Source organism: Eurosta solidaginis, chromosome 5 (assembly GCF_040869045.1).
Source record: "Eurosta solidaginis isolate ZX-2024a chromosome 5, ASM4086904v1, whole genome shotgun sequence".
In the NCBI taxonomy this organism is placed as follows: domain Eukaryota; kingdom Metazoa; phylum Arthropoda; class Insecta; order Diptera; family Tephritidae; genus Eurosta; species Eurosta solidaginis.
Genome location: NC_090323.1, coordinates 223,260,026 through 223,272,503, shown reverse-complemented (window position 1 = coordinate 223,272,503; position 12,478 = coordinate 223,260,026). Strand labels below are relative to the sequence as shown.

Genomic DNA, 12,478 nt, shown 5'->3' with positions numbered 1-12,478 from the left:
ACAAAATGTATGCCCTCTCATTATGGTCCACCCCTGTTGAAACAGCGAGATTCCTTGGACTCCCGTTAGAGGATATTGATGACAATTTGTGAACGGTCACATCTATTGGATGGGGCGAAGCACTGCTACAACAACAACAACAACTGTCCTATTCAGTGTTTTCTTTGACGATATCGTTGGACAAATTTAATAAAGTCATTCTCATTCTCCAATACAATTAATATAATTTTTTCAATTTGGAAAAAAAATGGTTTGGTGGAGCACAGATATGTAAATGAGTGAAATTAAATTAGTTGACCTAAAAAATGTATTATATAAAAACACCATTTATTACTTAGTGAGTACAATTTACCCATTTTATACAATTGTTGTTTACAGAAGAATTAATAATAGAATATAATATATAATATAAAAAATAATAGAAATAACTGTGTTATAACTTCAAAAAAGTTTTATTTGACATTTGCTTATTCCACGAATCACGTAAATACATACATACGTATTTACATATTAATTTTAATTATATACTAAATTATCTAAAAAATGTTGTTTCACCCTAAGATTGGCTTGACTTTTTTTAAAAAATTTCCTTTGTTTCTTCCTTAATCCAATGAATCAAAGCTTACAGTTCGTGTTGGATGTGTTATGCTATGCATATGGTTGAAAATGCAGTCTTGGAATGTATTCTTATTGGAATCCTGTTATGTTAATAGAGGAAGGGGAAAAATGCTTCTCCCTTGGAATATAATGAAGAAGTTCTTTGACAAAATGTATATCTGCTCCGACTCCTCAATACAGGTTGCATCAAAAAAAAAAAAAAAAAAAAAAAAAAAAAAAAAAAAAAAAATACCCCTAAAATGAGGTCAACGTGATGTTTGGTAACTTTAGCGTTTTTCGTTATCATCTCCCAACAGATTGCAATTGATAGACTTTGCCGCAGTTTGGAACATGAACATCTGATTTATTGTATTCCAGATAAAAACATTCACTTAACGTTTATGCTGATAAAGAAATACGAAACCAAATTTATCACCTCGTGATCGAGGGCAGATATACAACTAGCTCTGCGAGGTCTAAAGAACTTCCAGAAAGATTGCTGTTAAGAAAGTGTGAAGTGAATTCAACATTTTAGGAGTTTATCATGATTTAACATAGAATATTACTTACCGTTTCTTTATTATTTTTAGATTTAAATAACACCTCCTCCAACCACATCCACTGTTTCTCAGCATCTTGTGTTTCATATTCAGATAATGCACTAACTCGTCCACCACCATCACCAACACTTAACGCTGGTATACCGTTCATACCACGATGATGGCCAACACCATAACCACCATAGCTACCACCATGTTGCATCCAATCATTCGGTGAGTGCCCATGATGCTGGTGAATTGAACCATGATGATAGTAATATGTTTTATATTCAGAATCACCATTGCTGCCAGCACCATTTGGTGTACGTTGCCGCACCGCTGCCAGATGACTTGGTTGTGACTTGTGATCATGTCGCATGAAATTTGTATTCAATGCGATTATACGCAGGCGACTTTTTGTCTGCTCAATGGAATAGTAGCCACCTGGAATTAGTAATATTTATAATAGTTAAAAAAAAGGTACAGAGGATGTTGTTAACATACATAAATACGTATGCGAAGTAAAATTTAAAAATTTTTAAAGCTGTACTCAATAGTTTTGTGTGAAAATAATTAAAAATCTTAAATTTTCAAATAAAATACTGTAAGCCTAGTTTTGATTGCATTATGAATCAGGGGGCTATTTACATGGGCGTATGAGCTGAACTTTAATTTCTTCAGCCAAAACCCTGTTGTTAGTTCCTGTATACATTTTTACTTCATGCTTGAACTTTTAAAGCTCTATGTACACTGATCCTTCAAAAGTGATACATTCCAAAAGAATGTTTGTAAAAAAGCTAAGCCAGCGTTGTGAAATGAGAAATGAGATTAATCATAATAAAATTAAAGAAAAAAATCTTTTTTAAAAATAAGCTTTTATTATTTTGGTTAATAAAATTAACTAAAAAGTAAACCATAAATTGACTCTAAAGAAATATAACACTTTATAAGTTCATTGTAAGCTTAAACGATAATTAGGCTTTTTCGTCTGCGACAAAAAAATTCTATATTGTACATAATTATATATTTTTAACATTAAAACTTTACACCTAAATTATTAAATCTTACAGTTTATATCACAGTCCTAATTGTTCTAATAAAAAACGTGTTAAATTTTGATGGTATAATTAAGAACATTTAGGATCTCATTTTCTTGCTATCGCAATGTAACACGCTTTTATTAGAACAATTAGGACTGTGATATAAACTGTAAGATTTAATAATTTAGGTGTAAAGTTTTAATGTTAAAAATAAATAATTATGTACAATATAGAATTTTTTTGTCGCAGACGAAAAAGCCTAATTATCGTTTAAGCTTACAAAGAACTTATAAAGTGTTATATTTCTTTAGAGTCAATTTATTGTTTACTTTTTAGTTAATTTTATTAACCAAAATAATAAAAGCTTATTTTTAAAAAAGTTTTTTTTCTTTAATTTTATTTTTTACTTTTTAGTTCGTTTTATTAACAAGTAATAGAAGCTTGTTCTTAGAAAAGCTTTAAATATAAGTAAAGGAGGTGAAACAAAAACACATATTTCAGTTACATCTGCGTATAATCAGAAACGATATAATATAGAGGCATTGCATAGACTAAACATCGTGTGAGGCAAGCTTCACAAAATTCTAGTAGGTCACATTCACCACTTACCACAGCAGAATTTGTTAAACTACCACTGTCTGTATTTGTTATTTAATAATTAAAAATAAAAAAAAAAAAAAAAATTGTGTTAAAGTTTTTGGTATGGTGAAAGTGACCTACTAGAATTTTGTTACGCTCCGCTGCTTTCCACCGTAGTTCGCGCATGCAATATCTTTATATTCAAAACTTTTTGGTATAATGCGGATTGGAATTTATTAGTACACATTTTATGCGCAGCAACTTCAGCGGTGTATTCAAAGTTTAAAGCATAGTAAATATAAGTATTGAAGTCATGAGCCTGGGCATTCGCGCAATTTTAGTGATGTAAATTGCATGGCGCCAGCGCCAATGCGGTGCCAGCTCAATGGTAGCTCATTGACGAAATGACTCCAAGCGAATTTTTGACGCTACTTAGTAGTGACTGCGTAGTACATTTTACTTGCGCTATTGAGTGAAACGACTTTTGTGTGTCAGGCACGAGTTTGGTGTTATTGGCGCTACTGGCAATGATGACACTGAGCTGTTGACGGTAGCGCCGGTAGTTCAGATTTTGAATCAGAGAAAGAATTGATGACCCGTGTAAATTATTATGGCTTTGGCCGGGTAAATTATTATGGTGTAATTGTATATTTTAGATTTAATGCACAATTAATATATGTGTGTTTGAGCGGCCAAATAATAACAGTAGTATTGCTAAAGTGCTGCTTAGTTGATGGAATGTCGCTAATTTCCTAGCGATGATCAGCAGATTGTCAATATTTCGTTCAACGGACGCGCGAAATTGTCACATCTGCTCAAATTTTCCAAGATTTTCCATTCTTGGTTTAACTTAAGCTGTTATGCCAATATTTTTCAGCCAGCTTTTTTCAAATAGGTAATTTTTCCAAAAGCAAAATAAATTACAGAAAAGATTACAGAGTTAAACAGCCTTAAAAATTCAGCTATGTTGGTTATACACAGAAATACAACAAAGGGTTGTGTCTCCGCTTTTCGCAAGCGTTGAGATTCACCACGCGTGACACGCGTGATTCACCACGTCCAAATATCACAATCCACGGATAGGTACCGGCGGGTTTGTATGGGACTTAGGCTGTTATGCCAAAGTAAATACAAATCTTTACCGATAACTGTGTTATCGATTAATTTATCAAATTCTAACAAAGTAATATTGCATTGTCATCGGAGTTATACATGTGTGCAAAATTTCAGCTCAATCGGATACCGGGAAGTGTATCAAATTTAACTTGCAAGATTCCATTACAGACAACAAAAGTGAAACTAAATAAAAGCTTATAAAATGGCGATTATTTAGCTTTTCTTGCTCATAAGCACCGACAATACTATTCATGGCAGCGGAATGGAGGATAACAAAGTACAACTATTCTGATATATTCAACGGCTCAGCTCCTGCTGGAACATAGCGAAAACACTTCGAAATGGGAGGGATTCAATTTGCAAATGACTTATCCATAGTCCAACTCGGTTATATCCGGAGTCCAGTGAACAAGCACCGCGATTTAGTAAATATTTGTATATAGTGTGCTTCCAGTGATGCGATGGAGCTGATCACCCAGCATATATGTATCTTATTTCAAATGTGTATTAACAGTCGGTGCGTGCAGACGTGTTTTTCATATTATTTTTTTATCTTTTTGTTTCTGCAATGTCTAAGCGCATAATTTGTGACAATCATTTCTCGGATAATGACAGTATCTCCTGTAATATTTGTTGCCAAAAGGTACATTCAAAAAGCTCGAAATTAAACTCGAACTGCATAAAACTATTAAAATCGAATTTAAATCTATTACACATATGTGATATTTGTGTAAAAACAAACATTCCAACATACATATCTACACTTGAAAAAGCTTTCTCATTTTTGAGTGAAATTAAATCTGTTCTTGTGGGTGTTAATAGCGTTTGTAACACTCATGGCAGAACGATACAAGGTGGCAGCATGGAACAGCTGATTATAAACCTTTTTTATTTGATTTGATATATCAACTTCCGGCGCAGTACGATTTTGACATTTGTCCATCGAATTTACAAAAACAAAGTACATGGGATTTTTACATATTTTTGTAGGTATGTCTCCATGCTGCCACCTTGTATCGTTCCGCTATGGAAACACTAAAAGTGCAAATGACAGAATTACGCGCTCTAAAGTAAAGGCAACCTTCTCCCAACTCTAATGATCCTAAGTGCACTTATTCTCAGCAAGTACAAGAAACTGCAAAGAACTCGAAGCACACATTACTTGTTGTTAGAGATACTGAGAAGAGTACCACTTCGTTAGTGAATTCTGTTGTTGCTGATGCTGCTGACGAGTTATCATCGGGTTTGCGTACCACTAATATTCGCATTAGAACAAATTCAGACAATGCGCTCGCTGATATGCGATCTGTTAAAAACTCATTGCCTTTTCCCGATTTGAGTAATACTGCAAATGCAAGCAAGAAAGCAATTAGCTCAAATACAGAGACAGTGAAAAATAACAAACACAAAAAGTCAGCTGTTGTGTTTGGCACTAATAATAACACCGATCTCTCAATGTAGGCGTACGCAACCCTTGGTTCTATTTATCGTCATTTACCTCGTCTGTTAGTAGTGATTATATTCTTAACTACGTCTCTCAGCACATTGGCAACATAGCTCGAGAACTCCTGTATTTCAAGCCGGTTAAGAAAACTAACGATAACCCATCTCGAAAGTGGTTTAATTTTAAAATTGACCTACCTGCAAAATACAACGACAAGGTCCTTGATGCATCAGCTTGGCTAAAAAATGTTAAAATGAAACCTTTTTTCCAGAAACGTAGATCGACAGCACCAAAACCCTAATGGAGTCCTACATCGTACATAAATTGCCTACGTCATCCACTGCCACCTCTAATCTTAAAATTTATTTTCAAAACGCATCCGGTTTGAGAACAAAAGCGGATATTGTTACCTCGTTTAGTGCGGAATTGGACTTTGATATTTTTGTTATAGTCGAAACTTGGCTAAATTCAGACTTTTTTGACGGCGAATTTTTCGACCTCAACATATATGATGTCTTTCGCAAGGAGAGAGATCCTTCCAAAACTGGCTCTCGCAGGGGCGGAGGCGTTCTTATCGCTGTTCAACGAAAGTATCGCAGTTATTAAATAACGCTTAATAACGACGACTCTCTACTTTATCAGGTATGTGTCTGTCTGAAAGATTCTTCAAGATCTTTCTATGTTGTGGCTTCTTACATACCTCCGAACAGTAATCATGAACTTTACAAAATGCATGCAGATAACATTGTATCTCTGGCAGAAAATATTGTAATGGATGATAACCTGTGCATTTTAGGAGACTTTAATTTAAGTGGCGTCCACTGGTCTGAAAGTTCCTGTCATTAATTTCTTACGCCGTCCAATGTAACTGCCTCTCACGGGACATACTTTATTGATTGTATGCTAAGTCTTAATCTTAAGCAAATCTATCTATTTTTTAACAAACAAAACAAAATCTTAGATCACATTTTTGTCAGCGATAATATTAATTACAATATTTCGGAATGCTTGCTGTCCATACGTTAATGTGACAAGCATCATGTGCCTTTAAATCTACATGTTGATTGCTATGAATACATTTCTACTAGTCAAAATACTAGTGATAAGATCGCTTTCCAATATAATAATTGTGATTTTATTGTTTTAAATAATTTATTACAAGAAGTCAATTGGACTGCTTTGTTTTCATATTCAAGTGTTAATAATTGCTTTTCTAAATTCAAAAATCTTTTGCATGACTTTTGTTTAGAAAATATAGCAGTTAAGAAGAAACGGCCACATAAAATTCCGTGGTACACCAAAGATTTAAAAAAGCTTAAAAATCTGAGAAATAAATTTCAAAAAAAATTTCAGACAACAAGGAATATTTATTTTTATAATAAATATTAGCAGACCCGTCAGACGTTGTTCTGCACTAAATTTGGTCCATCTCCATACATTTTAATAAGCTTTTTCCGTCTAGCTCTGCCCCCGCCCCCTCACTTTTTCTTAATCCTTTTATTCACTCCTCCCTCCGTATTTTCGCTACATCTATCTCTATTTTCGTCTCACTCTATCTCTTTCTCAGTCTCCTTCTCTCTTTTCTCTTCTCTAAAGTTTTTCCCATTCTTCTTCATCCCTTATTGCCAGGCAAATCGAATAGGACGTATGTAAATAGCTATGTGGGTATTATTAATTCATGTCTTTATTTCGGCTTCGCAAGCACATTTAGCAGTTTTTCCAGGTTAATGTAACTAAATCGAATATCACAATGAAAATTACTTTAAAGCTCTCAGCAACAACTTTCATTCGTTATCCATATTCTATAAACACATTCTAAGGGTACCCGCGTCCACGTTTTCGCTTATATTTCGAGACCCTAGTTACCCGCGGGTACGAAAAATACCCCGTATCAAAGTACTCACTCGATACCCATATTGTACAAACATATCCCAGGATTACCCACGTCCACGTTTTGATCTCAAGACCCTATCCAGAACGGGATAAAAGCCTGTCTCCTGGTTCTAAGCTACCCCTCCACCAATTTTCAGCCAAATATGTTCATCCGTTACTTCCTCTTCAATCACTCTTTATCTATTAAAAAAAGCGCATCAAAATCTGATGCGTATTTTTAAAGGTTGAAGCATTCAAAGGGACATAGGGACAGAAAAAGCGACTTTGTTTTATACTATGTTTCTACATCCATACACACCTATAAACCTACGCCCGAAGTTAAGTAACGCAGCGAATGCTATATATGTACGTATGTATGTGTCGCATCAAGCCTCACTCAAAAGCAATTAGCGTGGACAGTTCACAGCGAACAAACACACATACGCATTTTTTGATAAAAATGTTACTTTTGTTTAAACAATTTGGTTGATATAAGAAAGGAATAAAGTATTTTTTGATGCAGATTGAAGGTAAATATTTCAAAGTTTTACTGAAAAGTAGAATTTTTGAAATCCACCAATCCGTTTATAAGTTATAGCTGTGTAAACAAAAATTTTATGATTTTTTGCTACATTTTGGCAATTTTCCACGCCCCTATAATATATATCTTCAAATTATATTAACTGTACCATCTCACGTAGCTAAGCTTTCAAATGCAAAAAACCGTTTTAAAATCGGAGTATTCTGTGTGAAGTAATGTGCATACATGGCATTTAGCGACCTTATTTTATAAGATTTATAGATAGATAAGTACTTTGCTGGCAAATTTAACCGGTTAGATAAGTTTCTATACAAGAATTACATTCGCTGTGCTGAGTTTAGCATTAAAAGTAATCCGAAATGTTTCTGGACCTTTATCAAATCCAAACGGTCTCGTTCTTTTATTCCCACGTCAGTTTTTCTCGACGATAAATTTTCTGAAGGGCCCAAAGAGGTAGCTAATCTGTTTGCTGATTTTTTATGTCAAATATTTTACTGATGTAAATTCCTCTTCTGCAAATTTGCCGGCAAATTTTTTTCGAACTTCAGCTCTTGCTTAAATTTTGGTTCTCTTTCTTGCATTGTCTGCTGATGACATAGAGATGGGTCTGACTTCACTGAAGCCCTCGCCTGAAACCGACGTTGATGGCCTATCGGCCATCTTGCTAAAGAAATGCCCAGCTCTCATGGAAAGTCTTAAAATAATGTTTAATAAATCTCTTGCTTCAGGTACTTTCATTAATGATTGGAAAGGAGCGCACATAGTTCCGATATTGAAATCTGGTAAAAAGTATGGTGTTCGGAACTATAGACCCATATCGAAGCTCTCTCCGTTTCAAAGCCTTTTCAGTGTATTCTAAAAGACAAATTTTTCTTTGCAACCAAGTCGCTTATTTGCCATAATCAACATGGCTTTGTACCAGGGCGATCCACAGCCTGTTGTTGTTGTTGTTGTTGTAGCAATGCTCGCCCCACCTAATAGCCGCGACCGATCACAAATTGTCATCAATATCCTCTAACGGGAGTCCAAGGGAACTTGCCGTTTCAACAGGGGTGGACCATAAGGAAAGGGGTGTTAGAGGCGTTGGTTCCACATTACAATTAAAGAGATGGTTGGTGTCATGTGGGGACACATTGCAAGCAGGGCATACATTTTGTATGTCGGGGTTGATTCTGGATAGGTAAGAGTTTAACCTGTTACAGTATCCAGAACGAAGTTGAGCAAGAGTGACACGCGTTTCCCTGGGGAGTATACGTTCCTCTTCTGCGAGTTCTGGATATTTTTCTTCAAGTACTGGATTCACCGGGCAATTCCCGACATAAAGGTCCGACGCCTGTCTATGGAGTTCACCAAGGACCTGCTTGTGCTTTTCCGCTTCATACGGCTGGGTTCTCAGGTGACGTATTTCCTCAAAATGCTTACGGAGATGACTCCTTAGGCCCCTAGGCGGTGCTGGTTCGTCAATCAGATGAATGTTGGGATGCCCAGGTTTCTGGGTATTCAACAGAAACTGTTTGGTCAGCATCTCATTTCTCTCCCTGATGGGGAGTATTCTCGCCTCATTATGCAGATGGTGTTCTGGGGACATAAGAAGACAGCCCGTGGCGATTCTGAGAGCAGTATTTTGGCAGGCCTGTAGTTTCTTCCAGTAGGTGGTTTTTAGGCTTGGCTACCATATGGGTGACGCGTAGCACTTAATCGGCTGGCTAATTGCTTTGTATGTGGTCAAGAGCGTTTCTTTATCTTTTTCCCAGGTTCTGCCAGCAATGGATTTGAGGATTTTATTACGGCTCTGAATTCTTGGAACAATTGCGGTTGCGTGCGCACCAAAATGTAGATCCTGATCAAACGTCACACCCAAGATTTTGGGGTGTAGGACAGTCGGTAGCGTAGTGCCATCGACGTGGATGTTCAATATGGTCGACATTTGGGGCGTCCATGTTGTAAACAAGGTCGCGGAAGATTTAGTCGGTGACAATGCCAGGTTTCGCGAGGCGAAAAAACTGGAGAGATCAGGGAGATAGCCGTTTATTTTATTGCATAGCTCATCGATCTTTGGGCCTGGGCCTGTGGCCATTATTGTGTAGTTATCGGCGTAGGAAACGATTGTGACTCCTTCCGGTGGTGAAGGTAGCTTAGATATGTAGAAATTAAACAAAAGCGGGGATAGGACACCATCCTGTGGCACCCCTTGTTTAATTCTCCTTTGTTTTGATGTTTCGTTTCTGAATTGCACCGATGCCTGCCGACCACCCAGATAATTTTCGGTCCACCTTTTAAGACATGGGGGAAGGGTGGACCTTTCCAGGTCTTGCAGTAACGAGCCATGGTTGACCGTATCAAAAGCTTTTGATAGGTCTAACGCTACGAGTACTGTTCTATGGTGGAGATATTGATTCAAACCACAATTTATCTGGGTGCTAATGACATTTAGCGCGGAGGTAGTGCTATGGAGTTTTCTGAAGCCATGCTGATGAGGGGCTAGCTGCAAATGTGCTTGGAAATAAGGGAGCAAAATGGCTTCAAGCGTCTTTGCCACTGGCGATAGGACAGATATCGGACGATATGACTCACCTACGTTAGCTGGTTTCCCAGGCTTTAGTAGCGGGACCACCTTGGCCATTTTCCATTTCTCGGGTATGACAAAGGTGGAAAGAGACAGGTTGAAGACATGCGCTAAATATTTGAAACCCTCTTTCCCTAGGTTTTTAAGCATCGGCATGGCTATTCCGTCTGGGCCCACTGCTTTGGATGGTTTAGCGCGACCAATGGCGTCCTCAACCTCTCTAGCGGTGATGGTAATTGGTGACGCGCTGAGTTTGTGTTTATGTGCGTGTCTATTGGCTCTCCGTCTATCTTTGTCGACCGAAGGATGCATTATATATTGTCGGCAGAAAGCGCTCGCGCATTTTTTCTCATCCGACAGCACCTTATCGCCAAAGGCGATGGAAACTTTGTCTTTGTGCTTAGTCGGATTCGATAGGGACTTTACGGTGGACCAAAGTTTACCTACACCGATAGAGAGGTTACAACCTCTTAGGTGCTCTCCCCATTTCGCCCGCTTGTGTTCGTCCACAAGCAATCTGATGTGTTGGTTTATATCCCTTATTTGGGGGTCGCCTGGATCAAGCTGTCTTATAAGGTCGCGTTCCCTCGCTAAGCTCGCGGCCTCCGCCGGGAAGTGGGGCCGGATTTCGGGAATTCTCCCGGCGGGAATGAAATGTGCCGAGGCGGATTCAATGACCTTACGGAAGGCACGCTCCCCTTGGCGGGCATCAGTCGGGATAGGGAGGGCAGCAAAGCTGCTGTCTGTTGCAGATTTATATTCTTCCCACTTTCCTTTTTTGAAGTTTATGAAAGTGCGTTTTTCGCTGACGATGAAGTCGGCGGTACGCTCGAACGAAATATGTATGGGCAGGTGGTCAGATGCCAATGTTACCATCGGCTGCCAGTTGACGCAGTTTACGAGTTCTGCGCTTACGATTGAGATATCTGGCGAGCTATGACAGCTTCCTACCATACGTGTGGGGGCGTCTCCGTTTATTGTGCAGAACGCCGTTTCGTCTATTTGATCCGCCAACATCTCACCCCTACTGTCCGCCCGCAAGTTTGAATGCCATAGGTCGTGATGGGCATTGAAATCGCCTAAGATAATGCGATTGTTGCCAGTGAGTAAGACCTCGATATTAGGGCGGTATCCACTGGGGCAACAGGTGACAGGAGGGATGTAGATGTATATGATTTCTAGATTTGCATCGCCTGACCGGACAGATAGGCCTTGACGTTCTAAGACATTGTCACTGCGGTCGATGCCAGGATCAAATATATAATATTGCACAGAGTGGTGTATAATAAACGCGAGGCCGCCTCCATTTCCGCTCTCGCGGTCTTTCCTGTGGACATTACAACCAGAGCAGGTCTGCAATGCAGATCTTGCTGTGAATTTAGTCTCTTGAATCGCAGCAATGCGGATGTTGTGCCGCTTCATGAAATCGACTATCTCCGTAATCTTCCCAGTTAGTCCATTACAGTTGAACTGCAGAATTCTGAAGTGCATGAGGGGTGACGCCGCCACTCTAGGGGTAAGTGAGGGGTGACTACGCCTAGGTTGTGGAAGGCCAGGACGCAATTGCTGTTGTGGCCTTGGGACTGGGCGCCCTTGGGCAAGCATTGGGGTACCCGGATGATTTGGGTTTGCAACCTGGCAACATGGCGCGATGAAACCCGTCGAGGGGTTGCCGTCGCGGAGACCAGAACATCTAGGAAAGTGGCACCACCCAAGGCAGAAGCTGCATTGAGCGGATGTCGCAAACCTATATATTCTGTGCTGGCAGACGGTGCAAACGGAGGCAGGGACTAAGAGTCTGTTTCCCTGACCTGCACGATTGCTGCCAGAAAAGAGGGGGGAGAAGAAGACGGGGGCAGGGCTGATGCTCAGCATTGCTACCAGCTCTACTACGAAGGTAGTAGTTATGAGTGGTATCAGCTGTTTGAGTTGTTGGCGCCGTGGGGCGCGAGCAGCAGCGGGTACTTGTTGTGGCTTGCTGAGCAGCGAAGCTGCTGGAAGGTAGTGGGGATACGCTTAGGCGTAGACTACGGGACGCCCTTGGGCGTGAACAGCAAGGAGCCACAAAAGATTTATAAAAGTTACGTGGACGTCGGGTTTTGGGATCAAGCCCAGAACAACCTGTCCGATGCAACCATCCCTTGCACGAGACACACTGAACAGAGTATGACCGTCCTAAAAAGA

The 12,478-nt window shown here is 39.0% G+C and overlaps 1 protein-coding gene across 5 annotated transcripts in view; it reads right to left on the bottom strand.

Annotated features, from left to right (window-relative positions):
• The window catches only part of LOC137252581 (uncharacterized), a 687,899-nt gene that overhangs the window by 130,463 nt on the left and 544,958 nt on the right, over positions 1-12,478 (bottom strand). For all 5 annotated transcript variants that reach the window (XM_067788530.1, XM_067788528.1, XM_067788532.1 and 2 more), the window contains one exon: positions 1,168-1,580. In XM_067788530.1, the coding sequence (XP_067644631.1) occupies positions 1,168-1,580 (413 nt within the window). The remainder of the gene's footprint in view (positions 1-1,167; positions 1,581-12,478) is intronic.